Source organism: Leucoraja erinacea, chromosome 11, assembly GCF_028641065.1.
Source record: "Leucoraja erinacea ecotype New England chromosome 11, Leri_hhj_1, whole genome shotgun sequence".
Classification (NCBI taxonomy): domain Eukaryota; kingdom Metazoa; phylum Chordata; class Chondrichthyes; order Rajiformes; family Rajidae; genus Leucoraja; species Leucoraja erinaceus.
In genome coordinates, this window is record NC_073387.1 from 18,879,173 (window position 1) to 18,903,344 (window position 24,172).

Genomic DNA, 24,172 nt, shown 5'->3' on the forward strand with positions numbered 1-24,172 from the left:
AAATCCCCAGGGCCGGATAGGCTGCATCCCAGAGTACATAAGGAAGTAGCCCCAGAAATAGTGGATGCATTAGTGATAATTTTTCAAAACTCTTTAGATTCTGGAGTTGTTCCTGAGGATTGGAGGGTAGCTAATGTAACCCCACTTTTTAAAATGGTAGGGAGAGAGAAAACTGTGAATTACAGACCAGTTAGTCTAACATTGGTAGTGGGGAAACTGCTAGAATCAGTTATTAAAGATTGGATAGTAGCACATTTGGAAAGTGGTGAAATCATTGGACAAAGTCAGCATGAATTTACGAAAGGTAAATCATGTCTGACGAATCATATAGATTTTTTCGAGGATGTAACTAGTAGAGTGGATAAGGGAGAACCAGTGGATGTGTTATATCTGGACTTTCAGAAGGCTTTCGACAAGGTCCTGCATAAGAGATTAATATACAAACTTAAAGCTCATGGTATTGGGGGTTCAGTATTGATGTGAATAGAAAACTGGCTGGCAAACAGGAAGCAAAGAGTAGGAGTAAACGGTCCTTTTCAGAATGGCAGGCAGTGACTAGTGGGGTACCGCAAGGCTCAGTGCTGGGACCCCAGCTATTTACAATATATATTAATGATTTGGATGAGGGAATTGAATGCAACATTTCCAAGTTTGCGGAAGCTGGGGGGCAGTGTTAGCTGTGAGGAGGATGCTAGGAGGCTGCATGGTGACTTGGATAGGCTGGGTGAGTGGGCAAATGCATGGCAGATGCAGTATAATGTGGATAAATGTGAGGTTATCCACTTTGGTGGCAAAAACAGGAAAGTAGACTATTATCTAAATGGTGGCCGATTAGGAAAAGGGGAGATGCAACGAGACCTGGGTGTCATGGTACACCAGTCATTGAAAGTAGGCATGCAGGTGCAGCAAACAGTGAAGAAAACAAATGGTATGTTAGCATTCATAGCAAAAGGAATTGAGTATAGGAGCAGGGAGGTTCTACTGCAGTTGTACAGGGTATTGGTGAGACCACACATAGAGTATTGTGTACAGTTTTGGTCTCCAAATCTGAGGAAAGACATTCTTGCCATAGAGGGAGTACAGAGAAGGTTCACCAGACTGATTCCTGGGATGTCAGGCCTTTCATATGAAGAAAGACTGGATAGACTTGGCTTGTGCTCTTTAGAATTTAGAAGATTGAGGTGGGATCTTATAGAAACTTACAAAATTCTTAAGGGGTTGGACAGGCTAGATGCAGGAAGATTGTTCCCGATGTTGGGGAAGTCCAGGAGAAGGGGTCACAGTTTAAGGATAAAGGGGAAATCCTTTAGGACCGAGATGAGAAAAACATTTTTCACACAGAGAGTGGTGAATCTTTGGAACTCTCTGCCACAGAAGGTAGTTGAGGCCAGTTCATTGGCTATATTTAAGAGGGAGTTGGATGTGGCCCTTGTGGCTCAAGGGATCAGGTGGTATGGAGAGAAGGCAGGTACAGGATACTGAGTTGGATGATCAGCGATGATCATATTTAATCGAAGGTTCGAAGGGCCGAATGGCCTACTCCTGCACATATTTTCTATGTTTCTATTTTCTATGTTAACTTTCCTGAGTGATCTTAGGAAGTAAAGCCGTTGTTGTGCATTCTTTACCAGGGAGTGCCTGTTAGTTGACCACCTGAAATATGCTGAGATGTGGGTGCCCAGGAACCTGAAACTAGAGACTCTGTCCACTCTTTCTCCGTTTATGTGCAGCGGGGGATGGTCACCCTGCTTCTTCCTGGTCAATGATGAGCTATTTTGTTTATTTTGTATTGAGTGCTAAGTTGTTCTCTGAGCACCAGCCTCTTAACCTCTGTGTCTCCTCCCTGTAAGCTGACTCATTGCTCTCAGTGATCAGCCCCGCCACTGTCGTGTCGTCTGCAAAATTTATGGTGTTTGTGCTGTGGGTTGTTTTGTGCTAAGTTTAGTTCAGAGATACAGCGTGGAAACAGGCCTTATGGCTGACTGAGTCCTTGCTGACCATCGATCACCCATTCACACCAGTTCTACATTATCCCATTTTACTCTCCAATTTCACAGAGACCAATTAACATACAATTCCCAAGACGTGGGAGGAAATCGGTACACCGGGAGGAAACTCACACAGTCAGAGGGAGAACGTGCAAACTCCATAAGATGAGGTCAGGATCGAAGTCAGGTTTCTGGCATTGTGAGGCAGTAGCTCGACTAGCTTCACCACTGTGCTGTCCTTGTAACAGACTATCCTTTAGTTTTTATTGTATTCCTTAACAGACTGTAAATATCTTTGGCTTACCAATCATTAATTGTCCATCATAAATTAGCTCCCACCAAATAAAAATATTATTTCTGAACCTGACTCACTGACTTTAGACTTCAGACTAGAGATACAGTGTGGAAACAGGTCCTTCAGCCCATCGAGTCCGCGCCGACCAGCGATTACCCCATATACTAGCACTCTCCTACATACCAGGGACAATTTCCAATTTATTTTACCGATGCCAATTAAACCACAAACGTACGTCTTTGGTGAGTGGGAGGAAACCGGAGCACCCGTAGAAAACCCACGCGGTCACAGGGAGAACGTACAAACTCCGTACAGACAGCACCCATAGTCAGAATCAAACCCAGGTCTCTGGCACTGTAAGGCAGCAGTTCTACCGCTGTGTCACTGTGCCACCGTAACACTGGTTAACCATTCATTATTGAATTGTTCATTTCCTGAGATTTAAATTCCTGATTTGCTGAAGCGGGATTTGAACTCACAACTCTTGATAAATAGTCCAGGCTTCTGGTCCAATATCTTAACCAACATGCTGCCATGGTTGCATTCGAATTACATTCACTCTGTGCACCGTTGAGTTGTGCGTTATTATTTCACTGTCAATCTAATACAGTATTAAACCAGTTCATGATCTTGCATTTGCTATAAAATGCTATTTTTTGTATTCACTCACAGAATACGTGGTCGGGGTCAACAATGAATTTCTACCTCCAATGGTCCTTGACCTAAATGTTTGCATGACCAATCCAGAGGGTGACCCAGGGGGCAACCACTCTGTGATTGAATATTTAGACAGAAACAGAGTCACCCCTGACACTAACATCAGATTAACATTGAAAGCAAACAGCAAAACGGTTTGTTTGTTATATCAGTCCAATAGTTTCCGAATATTTGCTTTGTAATTCAGTAATTGTTTAATTTGTTTTATAGGGAAGGGGCAGTGGTAGAGCGGCTGGCTCACAGCGCCAGAGACCTGGGTTTGATCCTGACTGCGGGTGCTGTCCATGTGGAGTTTGTACGTGCTCCACGTTTGACCTGCGTAGGCTTTCCCTGGTTGGTCCAATTTTCACCCACATTCCAAAGATGAGCGTGTTTGTATGTTGATTGGCTTCTGTAAATTGTCCCTTGTGTGTAACATAGAACTAGTATACAGGGTGATCGCTGGTCAGTGTGGACTCAGTGGGCCAAAGGGGCTGTCACAAGGAGAATGTACAAACTCCATATAGACAGCACCCATAGTCCAGATCGAACCTGGGTCTCTGGAGCTGCAAGACAGCAAGTTTACCACTGTGCCACTGTGCTGCCCATCCACAGATGCTTCCTACCCACTAAGTTACTCCAGCACTTTATGTTTTTTTAAACAAATAGACTTCACGGACAAGAATATGAAGAATCCTCAGCCTCAAGGAGTTCCTGATCTTGGCTGATATTTGCAGACTGAGCCCAAGATGGAAGAGTGAGGTGAAGGAACATCCCAACTTTCAGAGCCAGAAATGCTCTCGATTCTGGGCAATCATGTTCATAAGTTCTAGGAGCAGAATTAGGCCATTCGGCCCATCATGTATACTCTAACATTCAATCAAGCTGACCTATCTTTCCCTCTCAACTCCATTCTCCTGCCTTCTCCCCCAAAAAACCTTGACACCTTTACTGATCTAGGTGTTTGGCCGCCTCAGCGATCTGTGGCAATGAATTCCACAGCCTAAAAAAATCCTCCTCATCTCCTTTCTAAAGATACGTCCTTTTATTCTGAGGTTGTGACCTCTGGTGCTAAACTCTCCCACTTAGTGGAAACATGCTCTCCACATTCACTCTACCCAGGCCTTTCACTATTCGGGTAAGTTTCAATGCGGTCCCCCCTAAACTTTCTAAATCGATGTGGCAGGGAATGGGAGAGGCCAAATCAGGTTCATCCACGAGGGTAGACAAAAGTGCTGGAGAAACTCAGCGGGTGCAGCAGCATCTATGGAGCAAAGGAAATAGGCAACGTTTCGGGCCAAAACCCTTCTTCAGAGTGAACAATGCTTCTCTGTCTGAAGAAGGGTCTCAACCTGAAATGTCACCCATTCCTCTCCAGAGATGTAGCCTGTCCTGCTGAGTTACTCCAGCATGTTGTGTCTATCTTCTCTTTGAGAGCAGCCTTCCTTCATCCACGAGGTTCTCCCATGGAGTACATACCTGAGAAACTAGAGCAGCAAATTGACACAATCCTTTAAAAAAAAAACTTATTTATATGGAGACACAAATGGTGTCTGAAGAAGAGTCCCGACCCAAAACATCACCCATCCAAGGTTTTCCAGAAACGCTGCCTGACCCGCTGAATTACTCCAGCACTCTGTATTATTTTTGTGCTTACTTATATCCTGCTTAAAGTGAAACAAGAAAATGTAGGGAGATTCAAACACTTACAGCACCTTTTATGCTTCATGGTAATCGATGCACCTCTAAAGTGTAGAGGCTTTTCTGAAGAAGGGTCTCGACCCGAAAGGCATCTACAGATGCTGCCTGAACTACTGAGTTACTTTATGTTTTCCCTCTTTAATGATGTTCGAAACCTGGCTCCCAACTTCAGCACAGCAAAGCTCCCACAAACAACTATAAGGACCAAAGGATTTGATTTTTGTCAAGAGGTGTCTCTTGGAAGGGTTAATGGTGGTCAGGGCATGGGCGATTTCTGCACCTCTTTTTTTAATTCCACAAAGGGATGCTTTTATGTCTGAAGAAGGCTCTCGACCCGAAACATCACCCATTCCTCTCCAGAGATGTTGCCTGTCCTGCTGAGTTATTCCAGCATTTTGTGCCTATCTTGTCTTTGAGAGCAGCATTCATTCCCCCCCAACCTCCCCTCCCCCACACTAGTCTGTCTATTTGTTCCACTGTTCACATCCTTGAATCACTGTGGTTAGCACATCTTCCCCAGCCAACAATGCGCCATTGTGGGCTCCACCCTTCCCGAGGTCACCTGTTGCTGGCCCTGAATTGTTCTGGCCTTCTCTGTCTTTCAGTCTGAAGAAGGGTTCCGACCCAAAATGTCACCTATTCCTCCTATTATCTGTATAGTGTAGATGGCACAATTGTAATATCAATGCACTGTGGATGGCTCGATTCTAAACATATATAGTATTTTCACTGACTCGTTAGCACGAAACAAAAACTTTTCACTGTACCTCGAGACACACGTGACAAGAAACTAAATTCAAACTCCTTTTCTCCAGAGATGCTGCCTGAACTGCTGAGTTACTCCAGCTTTTTGTGACCATCTTTAGTATAAACCAGCATCTGCAGTTCCTTTCTACACAGACTTGGTTTAGTGTTTGACGTGAAAGACGACACCCTAGAGAGTGTAGCATTGCCTCAGCTCTGCACTGAAGTGACAGCCCTGGATTTTATATTCATACAAGAAGGGAAATTATAAAGTTGATGTCAGGTTCATGATGTAATGACAATGACAAGTACTTTCCCTGTCACTGCCTCTGCAACTTCTAAGCCATTGAATCAATGATTCAATGATACTTTATTGTCACATGTACCTAGGTACAGTGTATTTGTATCCAACCCGGTAATATCACACAGCAGACCTCACCTGGGCAATACATAAAAGTTGCTAGGTTTCTGGCGCTGATAAAGTTATAAGTTTCTGCTCGCCGTGGTGAACCTGGCCTGCCGCTGTACATGGCAGCAGGCGGTCACCCCGTCGGATCCCCCCTTTGTTCTCAGTGGTCCCCTGTCGGGTCCCCCCTTTATTCTTGGCACCCCCCTATGTTCTCGGTGACCCTCCTCGCCCTTTGTGGCACGGGCCCCCCTACGCTCTCTATGCCCTCTTTGTTCTCGACTGTCCACCTCGCTCTCATTCTCCCCCAATATATGTACTTGGGCAGCACAATGGCGCAGAGCCACCGCACAGTGCAGAGTCCCGGGTTTTATCCTGACTTCAGATGCTGACTGTGTACTGTTTGCACGTTGTCCCTATGACCACATGGATTTCCTCCGGGTGCTCCGGTTTTCTCCCACATCTCAAAGTCATGCGGGTTTGTAGATTAATTGGCTTCGGTAAATTGCCCCCTAGTGTGTAGGGAGTGGATGCAAAAGTGGGATAACATAGAACTAGTGTAAAGCGGGTGATCGATGATTGGCATGGACCGGGTGGGCCAAAGGGCCTGTTTCCACGTTGTATCTCTAAACATGTACACTGGATTCTCCTTGGAGTCCAAGATTAAAGCAGCTGACAATGCCCACAAACAGGACTACCACAGCAGACCCATTGTTTTTGCCTGCTCCTAATCTACAGAATTAATCTCCAAATTGGCCATTTCTTTACTATATTCTCTCCTAGCTGAAATATGAGGTAAAAATAGACACAAAGTGCTGGAGTAACTCAGCAAGTCAGGCAGCATTTCTTGAGAAAATGGATATGTGACGTTTTAGGTCAGACTTCTGCAGTTCATTTTTATTACATGATACTTTGGCAACCCTTTTTACTATTGACAATCCCAATTATATCTATATCTATATCTAATATCTAATACCCAATTATATCTAATATTGTCGCTGCAGTTTTATTTTAATATAAAACATGGAACATAGAAAATTACTGTGCATGAACAGGCATGTTGCCCCTCAATACCCATACTGAACACAATGCCAAGCTAAACTAATCTCATGGATTCCTAGATACTAAGAGCTCTTCGGTTTCCTCCCACCCTACAAAGACAGACAGGTTTGCAGGTTAATTGGCTTTGATTAATTGTAAATTGTCCCTAGTGTGTGTAGGGTGGTGTTAGTGTGCGGGGATCGCTGGCCAGCACGGACTCAGTGGGCCGAAGGGCGTCTTTCTGTGCTGTATCTCTAAACTAAGTTAAAACTAAATGCGGGCCAGTGGGATTAGTGTAGCTAGGACATGTTGGCTGGTGTGGGCCAGTTGGGCCAAAGGGCCTGTATGCTCTATAACTCAGCGTGGGTTAGAATGAAAGTTTGTAGAGCTTTGGGGCAATGGATAAAAACTGTGTCTGTCTCAAGCCCCCGAAGAAGAGCCATCTATAGCATCTCACTCTCTATACATCTCTCCATAGTCCTTTAATTCAAATATTTATTCACTTCCTATTTAAAAGCAATTATGGATTATGCTTCCACCACACTTTCCGCTGGTGCCTTCCATTTTCTGACTACTCTCTCGGTTTAAAAATAATTTATTTTTAATTCATACACACGGATGTGGGCACCGCTGGCAAACACAGCATTTTTTCACCCATCATTAATCTCCCTTGAGGTGACAAGCTTCTGGAACCACTGCAATCTGTAGGGTGAAAGTACAGAAATTCTCTCCATATAACTTTTGGCATTGATGCAAAAAATTGCTGCCGACTCATTTCTCCCCCAAGAAACCACCTCCCCCAAATAGCACAGTTTTGCATACATTGGCTCATAGGACACCTATACATCAGCAATACCAAGCATAGACTCGACCACCGTTTCGCCCCACACTTGCGTCAAGGACCACTAGATCTCCTGGTTGCCAATCATGTTGGGGGAGTCCAGAACCAGGGGCCACAGTTTAAGAACAAGGGGTAAGCCATTTAGAATGGAGATGAGGAAACACTTTTTCACACAGAGAGTTGTGAGTCTGGAGTGTTATGCCTCAGAGGGCGGTGGAGGCCGGTTCTCTGGATAATTTCAAGAGAGAGCTAGATAGGGCTCTTAAAGATAGCGGAGTCAGGGGATATGGAGAGAAGGCAGGAATGGGGTACTAATTGGGGATGACCAGCCATGATAACATTGGCTCGAAAGGCTGAAAGGCCTATTCCTACACCTATTGCCTCCCCTTCCCATATTGACCTTTCCGTCATGGGCCTCCTCCGTTGCCAGAGTGAGGCCACATGCAAACTGGAGGAACAGCACCTCATATTCCACTTGAGCAGCTTACAACCCAGCAGTAGAAACATTGAAATTTCTAATGTTTGGTAACTTCTATATACACTCCCCTCCCTCCTGCCCTCCTTTCCTCCCCATTTCCTCCACTAAAAGTCAATTAACCAGTTCCAGATTTGTAGTGATATATATATATATATATATATATATATACAGTGCATTCATAAAGTATTGAGACCACTGCACTTTTTCCACATTTTGTTACATTACAGCCTTATTTTAAAAGTACACAATACCCCAGAATGAAGAAGCGAAAACAGGTGTTTAGAAATTTTTGCAAGGTAATTAAAATAAATAACTGAAATATCGCATTTACATAAGTATTCGGACCCTTTGCTATGACACTCAAAATTGAGATTAGGATCATCCTGTTTCAATTGATCATCCTTGAGATGTTCCTACAACTTGATTGGAGTCCACCAGTGGTGAATTACATTGATTGGACATGATTTGGAAAGGCACACACCTGTCTATATAAGGTCCCACAGTTGACAGTGCACGTCAGAGCAAAAAACCAAGCCAAAAAGACGAAGGAATTGACCGTAGACCTACGAGACAGGGTTGTGCTGAGCCACAGATCTCAGGCAGGGTATAAAACAATTTCTGCAGCATTGCAGGTCCCAAAAAGCACAGTGGCCTCCATCATTCTTAAATGGAAGAGCTTTGGAACCACCAAGACTCTTCATAGAGCTGGCCGTCCGGCCTAACTGAACAATCTTAGTCAGGGAGGTGATCAAGAACCCGATGGTCCCTCTGACAGAGTTCCTCTGTGGAGATGGGAGAATCTTCCAGAAGGACAACTATATTTGCAGCATTCCACCACTCAGGCCTTCATGGCAGAGTGGTCAGACGGAAAGCCACTCCTCAGTAAAAGGCACATGACAACCTGCTTGGAGTTTGCCAAAAGGGTTGTTTTCTCTGGTGCTCTGATCTGATTGAACTCTTTGACCTGAATGCCAAGCGTCATGTCTGGAGGAAACCAGGCATCGCTCATCACCTGGCCAATACCATATCTACGGTAAAGCATCATGGTGGTGGCAGCATCATGCTGTGGAGATGTTTCTCAGCAGCAGGGACTGGGAGACTAGTCAGGATCAGGGGAAAGATGAACGGAGCAAAGTACAGAGAGATCCTTGATGAAAACCAGCTCCAGAGCATTCTGGACCACAGACTGGGGCGAAGGTTTACCTTCCAACAGGACAATGACCCTTAGCACACAGCCAAGACAATGCAGGAGTGGCTTTGTGACAAGTCTGTGAATGTCCTTGAGTGGCCCAGCCAGAGCACAGATTTGATCCCGATCAAACATCTCTGGAGGAACCTGAAAATAGCTGTGCATCGACGCTCCCCATCCAACCTGACAGCTTGAGAGGATCTGCAGAGAAGAATGGGAGAAATTACCCAAATACAGGTGTGCCAAGCTTGTAGCATCAAACCCAAGAAGACTTGAGGCTGTAATCACTGCCAAAGTTGCCTCAACAAAGTACTGAGTAAAGGGTCTGAATACTTTTGTAAATGTGATATTTCAGTTACTTCTTTTTAATTACATTGCAAAAAAATTGAAACACCTGTTTTTGCTTTTTTATTATGGGGTATCGTGTGTAGATTGATGATAAAAATGAATTTTATCCATTTTATAATAAGGCTGTAACGAAACAATGTGGAAAAAGTGAAGGGGTCTGAATACTTTCTGAATGCACTGTATATCACTCTTGTAATCACTGCCTCGAGCCAACAATTGGCCTATCAGTGAACCATCCTGCCTGAGGTCATGCAGCGGGACTCGGAGCTGAGGCAGCGGGACTCGGAGCTGATGCAGCGGTGACCCGACTCGCTGAGGTTGCGGGACTCAGAGCTGGGGCAGCGGTGGCCCGACACGCTGAGGCGGCGTTCCACCTTTCGGCAGCGGCCCGACTCAGAGCTGAGGCTGTGGCGGGCCGACTCGGAGCAGAGACGGCGTTCCGGCTTTCGGCAGTGGCGACATCACCACGGAGGTCTGCTGGACTGGGGGGCGGCATCTTCGGCCTGGATCGCCTCAGCACAGAGGGAGAACAAGGAGGGAAGAGACAGAGACTAAGACTTTTGCCTCCATCACAGTGAGGAGGTGCTTGGTGGTGCTTGGTGTTAAACTCACTGTGGTGGATGTTTATTGTGTATGTGTTTAGGTTGAATATGAATCAAATTCAAATTCAAATTGCTATACCCCCCCCCCCTTCCCCCCCCCCCCCCACCACAATCCGTCTGAAGAAGGGTCCCATCCAGAAACATCACCTATCCATGTTCTCAGTCAGAGATGCTGACTGACCTGCTGATACTCTATATTCATTGTATCTTGAATCTTCCAATTTTAGGTAACCACCTACTGCCCCTCCCGTGCCCCTTCCCAGGTGCCCCACCTATTTCTCCCCTCCTGATATTTTCCATTTACAATTTGCATTCTTCAATCCTGTCTCAAACCGCCTGCTTTTACCCCTGGACTTTGTTCCAACCATTTTGTCTAAGGTTGGGCAGCATCTGTGCAAATAAATGGACAGATAACATTTTGGGGTCAGGACCCTTCTTCTGACTGATCACAGGTCCTGGCCTGAAATGTTGTTTGCCGATTCCCTTCCACAGATGCTGCCAGGCCATCTGAGATTTTCTAGCATATAACATTTCCCCTAAAGATTCAAGCTTCTGCAGTTCCTTATGCACCAACCTTGGAACTCAATCATAGTTTAGAGGCACAGCATGGAAACAGGCCCTTCGGCCCAATGAGTCCAGTCCGGTCGTCGATCACCAGATCATCCCACTTTCCCATCCACTTTCTACACCCTAGTGGCAATTTTAGAGGCCAATTAACCTACAAACCTGCATGTGTTTGGGATGTGGGTGGAAACCAGAGCACCCAGAGAAAACTCACGCTGTCATAGGGAGAACATGCAAACGCCACACAATCTGCACCTGAGGTCAGGATCAAACCTGGTCCCCAGAGCTGCTGGTTGTAGTTGCAGTAATTGAGGCAGAAATTCCTGGAAATGTTCAGCAGGTCAGGCCACATAGAAAGAAACAGAGACCCACACCACCCTGGCCACATGCTTTCATTTCACTCCTGTCATCCATAAGGAAGATGGTACAGCAGGAGCCTGAAAACTGTAACATCCAGGTTCAGGAGCAACTTATTCCCTATTAAACACTACAACCTCCAAATAAGCACCCAACTATGTAGACTTGGGGGTGTTTTTTTTTTTAAACTTTACACTCTAATTGTTTTGTTTTTTTTTAAATATGTTTATACACGTTGTGCTGCTGCAAGTGTGAATTTCATTGTTCTGTTATGGGAAATATGACAATATCTTGACTCTTGGGACTGAAGTACCAGTCGTTGTGTTTTTTGTACCCAGAATGACATCCATGATCTTCCAAGCCAATTATTGCTCGATTGGTTGAACCACCGGGTCCACAACGACTATCCATCACCCGTTGACATTAATTCTATGGTGTCCCATTCTCTGCTATCTCATCTACTCGAGGGTGTAGGGACCATTTACAGAGACCAATTTAACCGACAAACCCGTCGTTCTTCGGGATGTGGGAGGAAACCTGAGCGCCCCGAAGAAACCCACGCAGTCACAGGGAGAACGTGTAAATGCCACGCGCACAAACAGCACCCAAGATCAGGATCGAACCCGCGTCTCCTGCGTTGTGTTTACCAGCTGCGCCACTGTGAATTCAGCAAAGCCATATTGTAGCCCAAAACGTTGCCTATTTCCTTCGCTTCATAGATGCTGCTGCACCCGCTGAGTTTCTCCAGCATTTTTGTGTACCTTCCATATTATAGCACAGTAGCCACACTTTCCCTGCCATAAGCTTTTACGTGTCATTCAATTATGCACTTTATCTGCAGAGGTTAAAATATGCATTTTGATACCTATAAATTACATAATGTCAACTATTTCGCATTATTTCTGCTTTAAGGTATAAAAAAAACTCCACAAAGTTGTTGTGTTAAAAAATAAATAAAACCAGTACCCGACCTGGATGCGGTACCTGAAATCCTAGCCTTATCTATACACTGCCCCTTTTATATCAGCATTGTGATTTGGCCACAGTTAGACTGGCGTAGTTTAATCGCAACTCCTCCGGTGGCTTAGTTCGGCAGTGCAGCTTCGATGATGTACTATTGAACGCTGCAGAAAGGCAAACTTTCAAAGAAGACGGTGGTGGTGGAGTCAGGAGGGCGAGAAGGGTTATACGGGGATTGGTGGACGCGGACCCATGGAGAAAGAAGGAAGGGGAAGGAGAGAGAGAGAAAGAGAGATTGTAGCCCGGGACACGACAATGCAGTAATCCACCTGATACACAGGGAGGTCGTGCATGTAGGCGCGCTAACCAGTCGCTGCGGTCATGCATCGCACTGCCGGACAGCGCGGCCAACCTTTATCGCCACGTTTTGCAAGAAGGCGGAGCTGCATTGCACCGTCTCCGGGGGGGGGGGGAGGAGATGTGTACACATTGGATTATTAATATCTTCAATTTCGACCAAGAGCAAAATCCTTGAACCCTGACTTAATTTTGTGTTAAACCATTAAATTGAAATAAATCTATGGGCATAACTAAAACGCCAATTTAAGGCGGTGGTATTCCTTGTTCTAAACAAAACTATGGCGTGGGGTGAAGCAACCCGTGATATATTATATTAAATGCAAAGTTAGTGGGTTTCCACTCCCCAAAAAAAATCGCACATTCTTATTTCCATGCCGCGAATGAGAATTCAGAATTTCTTGCAAGATTTGACTGTAGATGGCGTCCTCTCTCGTTAAAACGGGGTTCCTTTAAACGGCTGCAACAAGTTGTGACTGCGCTCTCTATAAACAGCTCTCGGGGAGTGGAAGGCTCCCTCGTATACAAGTCTCGTTCTCTGAAGAAGCAACCGGCAAGGTGTTCAGCGAGGAATATCTCTTTCTCCCTCCCCATCTCTCTCTGCGTTTATAAAGGGATCCCCTTCCTCCCATCCATCGCTGCACGTTGGGAGAGAAAGAACTGTTTCGGGAGAACCTACCCTCATTTATTGCTGGGTTGTTATTTTTCTTCAAATCAAAACAACAATGCGGAAACTGCGGGAAGAAACGATTTAATAACACGGGAGCTCCAGAAGTCTGAACCCAGTGGAATGCGGTAAAACATGACTGAATCTTGTATATAATCACGTGTTGATACTCAGGAACCTTTTACGGGTTTTTTGTTTTGGGGCAAAATAACTTATTAGCATGATGGCATTAAATTTCAATCCGGATCGCTCTCGAGTTTAATATGCATGCGATGTTTTTATGTTGATGCTTGTTTTTGATCTGCTTGTGGGTTTTGTCCGGAGAGTTTGTTTATTACCAGCAAGTGTGGACGTTGACTGGGCTGATTCATTCTCACGCACACACACCCACACCCACCCCTCACCCCGATTACACGGGGCTGAGTTAGTTAATCTTGTGACGCGCAAAGCAGGCGAGGCATGAGAAAGAGGGAAGGGGGAAAAAAACTGCGAGACTGATTCGGTTTCACTGGGAGGAGTGAATGCGAGCGAGGGAGGGAGGGAGAGAGAGAGAGAGAGAGAGGGTGGGAAGAGAAAGCAAGCGGACAGCGCCAAACTCCGTGTGTGTGAGAGAGAGACAGAGAGGGAGAGAGAGAAAAACGCAAAAGCAAACTCCCAAAGCCGGTGCTGCGGGTTCCTCTGAGATACATAACGCCGAGGTAAGGGACATTACATTCTTTCTTTTAATTGTAAATCGGGCTCTTTTTTCTAGGGTGGGGGGTGGAAGAGATAAAATTAATTTTGGTGTCAATCGTCTTTTGCGTTGTGTGTTTGAGAGAGGAAAACGCACCTGCATTTGATTGCCAAGATTGAAGGTGTATTTAAACCGAATCCCTTGTAAAAACCCAAAGCTTGGTTTGGAGAGTCTGAAACCGCGGTGCGTTTAATATTGGGAGATCGGACTTGGTGTAAAATGCTAAGAGCCGCGTAGGAAAATCTCGGATCATCTTAAGGGGGAAACCCGCCACTGATCCAATAAGGATCAGAGGGGAATATCATAGATTCCCACGGATTCTTTTAAAAATATAACGTAAATTGCAGCTCGATTCGTGAAGTGAGGCTTAATGTTAACGTGGAATTTTGTGTTTAAAAAAATAAATTCAACATAATGTCTCCACTTCCTCGTTTTCGCCGACCGGCGTTGCAACAGCGAGGCAATATCTCAATTCGTCTCTGCTACAATCTTTTGCGCGTTCGCTCGCTTTCTCCCACCCGTTTTCCTCCCCACCCCACGTTAGTCCGGGGAGGTGTTCGTCTCTTAGCCGCCCACCTTCCCCTCCTCCCCGAAATTTGCAAGCGTTAGGTTTTTTTTCGCTTGCTCTGTAGCCTGCATGCGCGCTCGCACTTTAACCACCGCACACTGCCTTCCGCGGCGCCTTGGTTCGGAAAGGGTTTCTCCAATGGCTTTTAGCAAATGGGATTTTCTCGGCCAGGTTTGAACCCCCCTTGTTGTTGTCGAATGCAGATGGGGCAGCCGCCTGCCTGCCTCTGCTCCACTCTCTAGCGAGGCACTGCGAGCGTGTGTGTGTATGTGTAAATGGAATGCTTTCGGATCCGCATGGAACTCGCTGTCTCCACGTTCAAATAAGTTGCATTGCCGGATTGATGTGAGCGACAGTAGCTTGTTAGAACTCGTAATGAAAAGGCTGGGCTGATATTTTCACCGAAGTTTATGAATTTAGTTTTATTTATTATCCTTTTTTTTTATCTTTCCCTTCCAACCACCACTCTCCTCTCTACCTTTCATTTGCCCCCCCCCCCTTACCCTTCCCATTTTCCTCGCCGTGTTTCTTCTCCTTTCCATCCTCGCTCTTTGCCCCTCTCCCACCTCCTTGTATCTATCTGTCTCACCTCCCCCTCTCCTGCATCTCTCTCCCACTCTGCATCTCCCACTCTTTCTCCCACCTCCACCCATCTCTCTCTGGCTCTCCTCTTCCACCCTCTATCTCTGCCTATCTCTCCCACCCTCTATCTCTGCCTATCTCTCCCACTTTCCTCTATCCCCCTCCCTCCCACTTGCTCCATTCCCTCCCTCTTTCCCTCTCTCTGAATCCCCCCTGAACCACCTCTCCCCCTCTCCCCTCCACAGTTGGCACCGCACTTGTTGACGCCGATGGCCCGGGTCCCGGCCTCCGCCTACCGCGGCTTGCTGCTCTTCCTGCCCTTCCTCGCCCTGCGCCCGCTCCCCGGTTCCCTGGCACAGAATTCGGTGACGTTCAGCCTGCCCGAGGAACAGCCGCCCAACACGCTGATCGGAAACCCGGGCGAGAGCCTGGGTCTGGAGCGGGACAACCGCCTGTTCAAGCTGGAGCTAGGCCAACCTTACCTTCGGGTGGACCAGACGGGAGGCAACATGTACACCACGGAAACATCCATCGACCGAGAGAAGATGATGTGTGACAGTCCCACCGAATGCCCACTGGAGTTTGAGATCTCGGTCACCGACACCATGTACAACTCGCCCACCGTGCTGGTGGAAGGCAGGATCTTGGTGCAAGACGTGAACGACAACTCGCCGTCCTTCAGCTCGCCGGTCATCTCCATCGCCATCCCCGAACACACACCCCCGGGCACTTTGGTCAACATTCCCACAGCCAGCGACCGCGACGCGGGGACCAACGGCGTGTCTGGCTACGAATTGCTGGGCAACGAGGGCCAGGGTCTCTTCAGCTTGCAGGTGGCCGAGGAACACGGCGAGAGGTTGCCCCAACTCATAGTCACCGGCTCTTTGGACCGGGAGCAACGGGACACCTACGATTTGACGGTGAGGGTGGTGGACGGAGGGCTGCCACCCAGGAGTAGTACCTCGGTCTTGCGGGTCAGTGTGTTGGACATTAATGACAACGCGCCCCGATTCGAGAGGTACATTTACCAAGGGTCGGTGGAAGAGAACAGCCCGGCCGGTACTTCCATCCTGCAGGTGAGGGCCACCGATATGGACTTGGGCGAGAACTCTCGGATCGAGTACACTTTCGCCCAGGCGGCGGATAGCGCACGCCGCCTACTCCGTCTGGACAAGAACACCGGCTGGATTACGGTGCAAGGGCCGGTGGACCGGGAGCAGTTCAGCCAGTTCAGGTTCTACGTTCACGCCCGCGACAAAGGCCCGATCCCCAAACAGGACAGGGCTTCGGTGGTGATCACGGTTCGAGACACCAACGACAACGCGCCGGCCATCGAGATCCGAGGGATAGGCCTGGTCACTCACCGAAACGGGGTGGCGGATATCGACGAGGAGGCACCGGTCGATTCTCCTGTGGCTCTGGTCCAAGTGTCGGACCGCGACGAGGGGGAGAACGCGGCGGTGACTTGCATAGTCGCGGGAGACGTGCCCTTCCAACTCAAACCGGCCAGCGAGTCCAGCAGCGAGAGGAAGAAGAAGTTCTTCCTGCAGACCACCACCGCCTTGGACTACGAGAAGGTCCAAGAGTATCTCATCCAGATCGTGGCGGTGGATGCGGGCAACCCACCCCTGTCCAGCACCAACACCCTGACGGTGAAGGTCACTGATGCGAACGACAACTCTCCCATCTTCGCCCAGAACCACATGCAAGTTGGGATATTGGAGAACAACCGACCTCCCACTACTTTACTCCGGGTGGCGGCCACCGACGCCGACAGCGGCAGCAACGCCGAGCTCATCTACTCCCTGCAACCCGACCCGGCCATCCAGGGCCTGTTCCAGATTAACCCTAACACGGGAGAGGTGAGGGTCGTCTCGACGTTAGACCGGGAGCAGAAGGAGCGCTACGAGTTCAAGGTGGCGGCGGCGGACAAGGGGATCCCCAGCCAGAAAGGTACGGCCACCGTGGTGGTCAATGTCTTGGACGAGAACGACAACGACCCTCGGTTCATGCTCAACGCATACAATTTCTCAGTGCGGGAGAACCTGCCCCCGTCCAGTCCAGTAGGTATGGTCACTGTGTCCGATGCCGACCAGGATACCAACGCTCGCATTACTTTGTTGGTGGACCCTGACAATGGCGAATTTGAGATCCAAAACGGCACGGGGACCATCCTCTCCCGGGTCTCATTTGACAGAGAGCGCCAGAGCACCTACACCTTCCAGCTGAAGGCCATAGATGGAGGGACACCGCCCAAGTCTGCCTATGTAAGTGTCACCATTAATGTCTTGGATGAAAACGACAACACTCCCTTCATCACTCAACCTTCCAATTCCTCCTTCCAACACATCAACCCCCTCACCGCCATTGGGACGGTGGTGGAGCGGGTCAAAGCCGAGGACATGGACATAGGAAGCAACGCCAATTTGACCTACGACATTGTTGGAGGTAACCCCTTTGGCCTGTTCCACATCTCGCACGCTGGAAGCCTGACTCTGGAGAAAGAACTCATGCGTCGACACTACGGGTTGCATCGGCTGGTGGTTCAAGTAAGAGATGGCGGTACGCCAGCCCGCTTTGCCACCGCCCTGGTCCACATGTACGTCAACGACACCATGGCCAACGTGAGCCTGGTGGAAGCGTTGGTGGGCCACAGCCTCAACACCCCGTTGGACGTGGACATTGCCGGCGACCCCGCTTACGAGAAGAGCAAACAGAGGAGCAACGTCCTGTTCGGAGTGATCGCTGGGATTATCGCAGTCATACTGGTGATAGTGGTTGTGGTACTGATCCGCTACTGCCGGCAGAAGGAAGCCAAGAGCGGCTACCAGGCCGGCAAGAAAGAAACCAAGGATCTGTACACACCCAAACAGACCAACAAAAACACCAAGCACAAGGACAAGAAAAACAAGCTCCCCAAACCTTCGAAACCATTGGAAGCCGAGGAGAGCGGCGCACAGAGGGGATTACAATTCAACTTGATCAACGAGTCTAGCACTGATAGTCCACGGATTCATCTGCCGCTGAACTGTAATCCGGGCAGTCCCGACCTCGGGAGACATTACAGGTCGAATTCCCCTCTCCCCTCAATTCAGCTCCATCCGCAGTCGCCGACTGCTGGGAAGAAACACCAAGTGGTGCAGGACCTGCCCGCGACCAACACCTTTGTTGGAACCGGCGACAACAACTCTACCGGGTCGGACCAGTACTCCGATTACAGCTACAAGACCAACCCCCCGAAGTACAACAAGCAGGTAGGCAGGCTTGTGTGTGCCCCTGGTACCCAATAACCCCCACCCCCCTCCCTCCTCCTCAAAACACTGCCAGAAACTGGGGACTATTTCTCAATGTTAATTGACATTTCAACTATCTTAAATCTCTTATGTCAGATTTTCCTTTTGAGTAACGTGAACGATGTAAAGTAAAACCGGCGTGCTGTATATTTATTATTTCAAGTCGATGTTCTTGTTTTGGTTCGCATTCAATGCAATATTAACGCTAAGACGTGCAGTGCGTTCTTAAAAGCAGAGGCGTGTTTAAGGGGGGAACGCCCCACCTAATAAATATCTTGTAGACTAATGGTGCATGAGGTTAGACACGTGTGTACACTTTCTGCCTGTAATATTCTAGATTCGCGTCTGCCCCCACTCGTATCCCGGCAGATTTAAATATCTGCTCACGTCCCTGCTTTGGAAGCGCTTGAATGTGAAGCTCATTGAAACGCACGTTTCTTTTTTCCAATTTACGACTTTTTTTTTTACATCGTTAACAAACCGGGAGAACAAGGTGCCTGTTCTCTCCCTCCCACCTCCCCCTCCCCCCAGATTAATAATTGTCATTGCAACAACCGGTCAGCCTTTTGCGCTTCCGAGCCTTTCCCAGAACTGGAGGTTTAAAACTGACCCAAGGCACCGTCCTCAGTTTTGCGTTTCAGTATTGTGACGTTTGCTCGTTGACATATTTGTGACCTGTTTTGAGTGTCTTTGCAGAAGCGGATTCTGCTTTAAAGCAGCCTTGTTTAAAAAAATAATTGTTGAAATACGTGTGTTTATTTTTTTAAAGCAGCTAGATTTTTCTGGATTATTAACTGGAAAGCTGTATTGGCATATTTTATTTTATAATATTGTGATCAGTGAATTTATTCCCAATGGGCGATAAATTGGTAACATTTCCGATTCAATAAACATTGGTTTACTTGGTATTATGTCTTATTCCATCGCGAAGGATAACATTTTCTTGATTATTTTATTTTGACATTTCATCAGTCTCCTTCTGGTGGTGGTACAACTCAGCTAAACGTTTCTGTTTTTTTGGTTATTTATCACATATTATATACTCTCGGCCCCAGTGCTAAATTATACTTGCATTAGTGTATAACCCTTTCCACAGCAAATGTATAATGTGGCTGAATTTGCCGTATAGCTGCTTGTGTTATTGGGTACACAATAAATACCTCTAATGTCAGAGCTAATGTATTAGACAAGGTTTATTATATGCTGGGCTGACAAATGTACTGACTGGAAAAAATCTCATGCCCTCCTGCAATTTCGCTCTCTTCGCTCTTCTTTCCCTTGGTTTTACGTTGACTCATTTTCTCACCGCCTTAATCGTCCAATGTTTTCTCTGTTTTAATACATGATTTGAATTTCAATGTCTCCATTGTGCAGAAACAGGTAATTTTGCTTATGAACCACAGAATAAAGGGCATTAGCTGATGTTGTGCTGAATTGTATAAGAGATTGTGTTGAAATAAGATTCATCGGACAAGGCTGTATTAAAAGGAAACAAAAACGGTGAATGCTGGAAGCAATGGCAAGTCAGGCAGCATCTGTGGAGGAACAGAGTAAACTTGTCACGTTGAAGACCCTTCATCAGAACTGAATCTGAGAGAAAATTAGTCAATACAGAGGATTGGGGGGGAATGGATGAGATGGTGGGAATATCATTGTTAACACATCCAAGTGGAGATATTCTTCTTACCCTAACAATCCCTCTCCCATTCTCTGCAAATTAAAATTTGCTTGTTCTCTATCCCAGATCTGATTGAAATATCCTAAAACTTGATATGTTTATCAATTTCTCTTTCTGCATATGCTGCCTGACCAATTGCATTTGTCAATTTTGTTTTTAATGGAATATTTCCAACATTTGCCCCTTTTAAAAAATATATTTGTTTGTGTATAAACCCCTTTCATGATCACAAAGCACTTCACATAGAAACATAGAAAGTAGGTGCAGGGGTTGGCCTTTCAGCCCCTCGAGCCAGCACCATCATTCTAAATGATCATGGCTGAGCATCCAGAAAGTACCCTGTTCCTGCTTTTTCCCCATATCCCTTAATTCCATAGTGTTAGTGTAGTACAGTCACTATGGAAACTCAGTTAATTTATTCGAATCCCCATGGACATCAGTGTGGTGATAATGGGCTAAACACTGACCAGGGCATTGGTCAGAGGTTCACGTGTGGTGCAGTTATCCATTTGGCTAACAGATTAGCCTTTTATTTTAACATTCTTCTGTCAGTCTTTGTATCTGACAGTGAAGCGAACACCTTAGTTCTGTGTTGAAAAGTTCTGAGCAGAAGTTGAAACCAACAAAACGAAAACCAGAGGACATAGGTTTAAGGTGAAGGGGGAAAAATTTAATCGGAACGCGAGGGGTAACGTTTTCACACAAAGGGTAGTGGTTGTATGGAACGAGCAGCCAGAGGAGGTAGTTGAGGCAGGGACTATTTGCAACATTTAAGAAACAAATAAACAGGTACATGGATAGGATGGGTTTGGATGGATATGGGCCAAACACCGACAGGTGGGACTAATGTAAATGGGACATGTTGTTTGGTGTGAACAAGTTGGGCCGAAGTGCCTGTTTCCACGCTTTAGACGTTAGAGATGCAGGGAGGAAACAGTTCCTTTGGCCCACCAAGTCCACGGGGACGAACGATCCCCCCACCCTTGCACTATCCTACACACTAGGGAAAAATTTATAATTTTCCCTACAAACATGCACATCTTTGGAGTGTGGGAGGAAAAAACTCGCGCAGTTACAGGGAGAACGTACAAACTCTGCGTAGACAGCACCCGTAGTCACGATCAAACCCAGTGGTGGTGTAAGATAGTAGCTCTATTGGTGTGATACTGTGCCTCTTGTTTACAAAAGATGACAGACTGCTGGAGAAAATCAGCGAGTCTGGCAGCAATTCTAGAGGACCTGGATAGGCAGTGTTTCAAGTCACGACCGATCAATCTGAAGATGGCTTCTTGCCCAAAACATCAACTACGCATGTTTTCCTGAAATGCTGCCTGACCTGCCTGAACTCTGTCTTCAGATTTCTAAATGTGGTGAATTTGGTACTGTGACTGAAACTTAAGTAAGATTACCTGTGAAAGCTTAAAAGTGCTGTAGCTAAATACAAGGTATTATCATGAGCAATTTTGGGCCCCATATCTGAGGAAGGGTGGGCTGGTGTTGGAGAGGGTCCAGAGTTGGTTTAAGAGAATTATCCTGGAAATGACCTTGTTAACATATGATAGGTGTTTGACGGCAGTGCGCCTGTAGTCACTGGAGTTTAGAAGGATGAGGGGAAAACTCATTGAAACTTACAGAATGGTGAAAGGCTTGGGGTAGAGTGGATGTGGAGAGGATGTTTCCACCAGTGAGAGAGTCTAGGACCAGAGACCATAGTCTCAGAATAAAAGGATGTACTTTTAGAAAGGAGATTAGAAGGAATTTAATTAGTCAGAGGATGGTAAATCTGTGGAATTCATTGCCACTGAGGGCTGTGGAGGCCAAGTCATTGGGTATTTTTAAGGAGGAGATTGACAGGTTCTTGATTAGTCAAATGTTATAGGGAGAAGGCAGGAGAGTGAGGTTGAGAGGGAAAGATAGCTCAGCCATGATTGAATAGCAGAGCAGAGTCGATGGGCTGAAGAGCCTAATTCTGCTCCTTTGACATGAACATAATGAGAGAGCTTTATGGGGAAATACATCTGTTGGACAGTGAGAGGGGCAGGGAGGCAGTGCTTGAGTTGGTATGAGCTTGACAAATATGAATTTAAGGGAGAATAGGAGACCAATGATCAGATAATGAAGAAATCCCACTGGGGTTTAGCAAAAATATGATTGGTATTTTCTATTGTCATAGAATATAATGAAAAGTGGTTAGTGTGGAGAGAATAGATGCATGCGATCTTTGCAATAGTAATATGCTGGTTTGAAGTAACTCCAGAATCATTGAGACATGGTGTTTCACAATGTCTTATCTTATTGACAAGGTGGGAGAGAGGGGGGGGGGGGGGGTGTAAATGAGTCAGCAGTGCCCTTGTATGTGCACTGGATTACGCACCACTCAGAAGAACTAGAGTGTGAACTTTGAAAGTGGTTCCAGAACACAGCACCTCTTGCATGCAGCCCCAGTAGACTATTTCTGTATGCTAATCGAGGGTGGCAATATTCTACTGGACTGTTTGTATGAAAAACAAATTCACTGTGTTAGCACTTTGCACACGTGACAATAAAAGGCCTTTGAGCCAGTGATATTTAGTTTTTAGTTAATCTCTCGATTGCCCAACATCATGATGACCCCAATGGGGTTACTAAAACAATTCTCCTGTAAGTGACGATTGACAATTTTTTCTCACGTCTGGTTGCCCCACTGTCTAGCTGGGAAGTTGGCTAAAGATGAGAACAAGTTGCAATGGATTTTTTGTTTAGTGATTCACTTTGTTTGCTGACTCTCGCTGTCTGAGCTTGTACATGAGAGAAGGTTCACTTGTAGGTCTATGTAGGAAGGAACTGCAGATGCTGGTTTAAACTGAAGATAGACACAAAATGCTGGAGTAACTCAGCGGGACAGGCAGCATCTCTGGAGAGAAGGAATGGGTGACGGTTAAGACCCTTCTACCACTTGTAGGTGCTGGAAGACATCCTGCCTCTCTGTCAGGGTAGACTGAATTTGCTTTGGGGCTTTGAGAATAAGGGGCGATATTAGTGCAAATAACATATTACCAGTGGTAAGATGGATAACGGAGAAATACATGTTCTTCTCATTCCCAAGGTTTGTAACCCATACCAATAAAATGCTGGAGTAACTCAGCGGACAGGACAGGCAGCATCTCTGGAGAGAAATGGGTGACGTTTCGGTGCGAGTCTTCTTCATCCTGTCTGAAGAAGACTCGCACCTGTCTCGACCTGAAACGTCACCCATTTCTTCTCTCCAGAGACGCTGCCTGTCCCGATGAGTTACTCCTGCATTTTGTGTCTATCTTTGGTTTAAACCAGCGTCTGCAGTTCCTTCCTACCCATAACTTAAAGGTTGAGTCATGAACTGGAGTATTGTTTGTAATTTCTTTTGAAAACCACCATTTTGACATAACGTTTAGTTCATTTTAGAGCATGGAAACAGGCCCTTCGGCCCACTGAGACCGCGCCGACCAGCGATCCTCTCACACTAACACTATCCTACACAAACACTAGAGGCAACTCTACCACTGTGCCTCAGTACCTACCTCAACTACCGCCACTGGCAGCTTGTTCCATATACCCATCATCCTCTCTGTGGAAAAAGTCACCTCTCGGGTTCCTATTAAATCTTTCACCTCTCATCTTAAACCTTTATCAGTTCCTGTTCCTCCAACTCTAGGAAATAGACTCTGTGCATTCACCCTATAGATCCCCTTCAAGATTTTGTACACCACCCATCCTCAAACGTTCCAATACATAAAGTCCTACCCATCTAACCTCTCCCTATAGCTGAAGCGCTCAAATTCTGGCATTTTAGATGCAGCGTGGAAACAGGCCCTTTGGCCCCACCAAGTCTACGCCGACCAGTGTTCCCCGTATACTAGACCTATCTTACACACAATTTACAATTTTTACCAGCCAAATTAACCTACAAAACTGCACGTCTTTGGAGTGTGCAAGGAAAGCAGAACAGCTGGAGAAAACCATGCGGTTGCAGGCAGAAGGTACAAGCTCCGTACAGACAATAACCTTAGTTGGAACCAACCCGGGACTTGAACAGCAACTCTACCGCTGCGCCAACGTGTCACCTATC

General features: G+C 46.6%; 1 protein-coding gene across 6 annotated transcripts in view; it reads left to right on the top strand.

Annotated features, from left to right (window-relative positions):
• The first annotated feature begins 12,768 nt into the window (after positions 1 to 12,768).
• The window catches only part of LOC129701505 (protocadherin-1-like), a 350,556-nt gene continuing 339,152 nt past the window's right edge, over positions 12,769 to 24,172 (top strand). The window contains exons 1-2 of one of the 6 annotated variants that reach the window (XM_055642736.1): positions 12,769 to 13,362; positions 15,363 to 18,371. In XM_055642736.1, coding sequence (XP_055498711.1) covers positions 15,387 to 18,371 — 2,985 coding nt within the window. In that variant the 5' untranslated portion in view covers positions 12,769 to 13,362; positions 15,363 to 15,386. The other 5 variants (XM_055642733.1, XM_055642737.1, XM_055642738.1 and 2 more) reach the window with 5 other exon arrangements.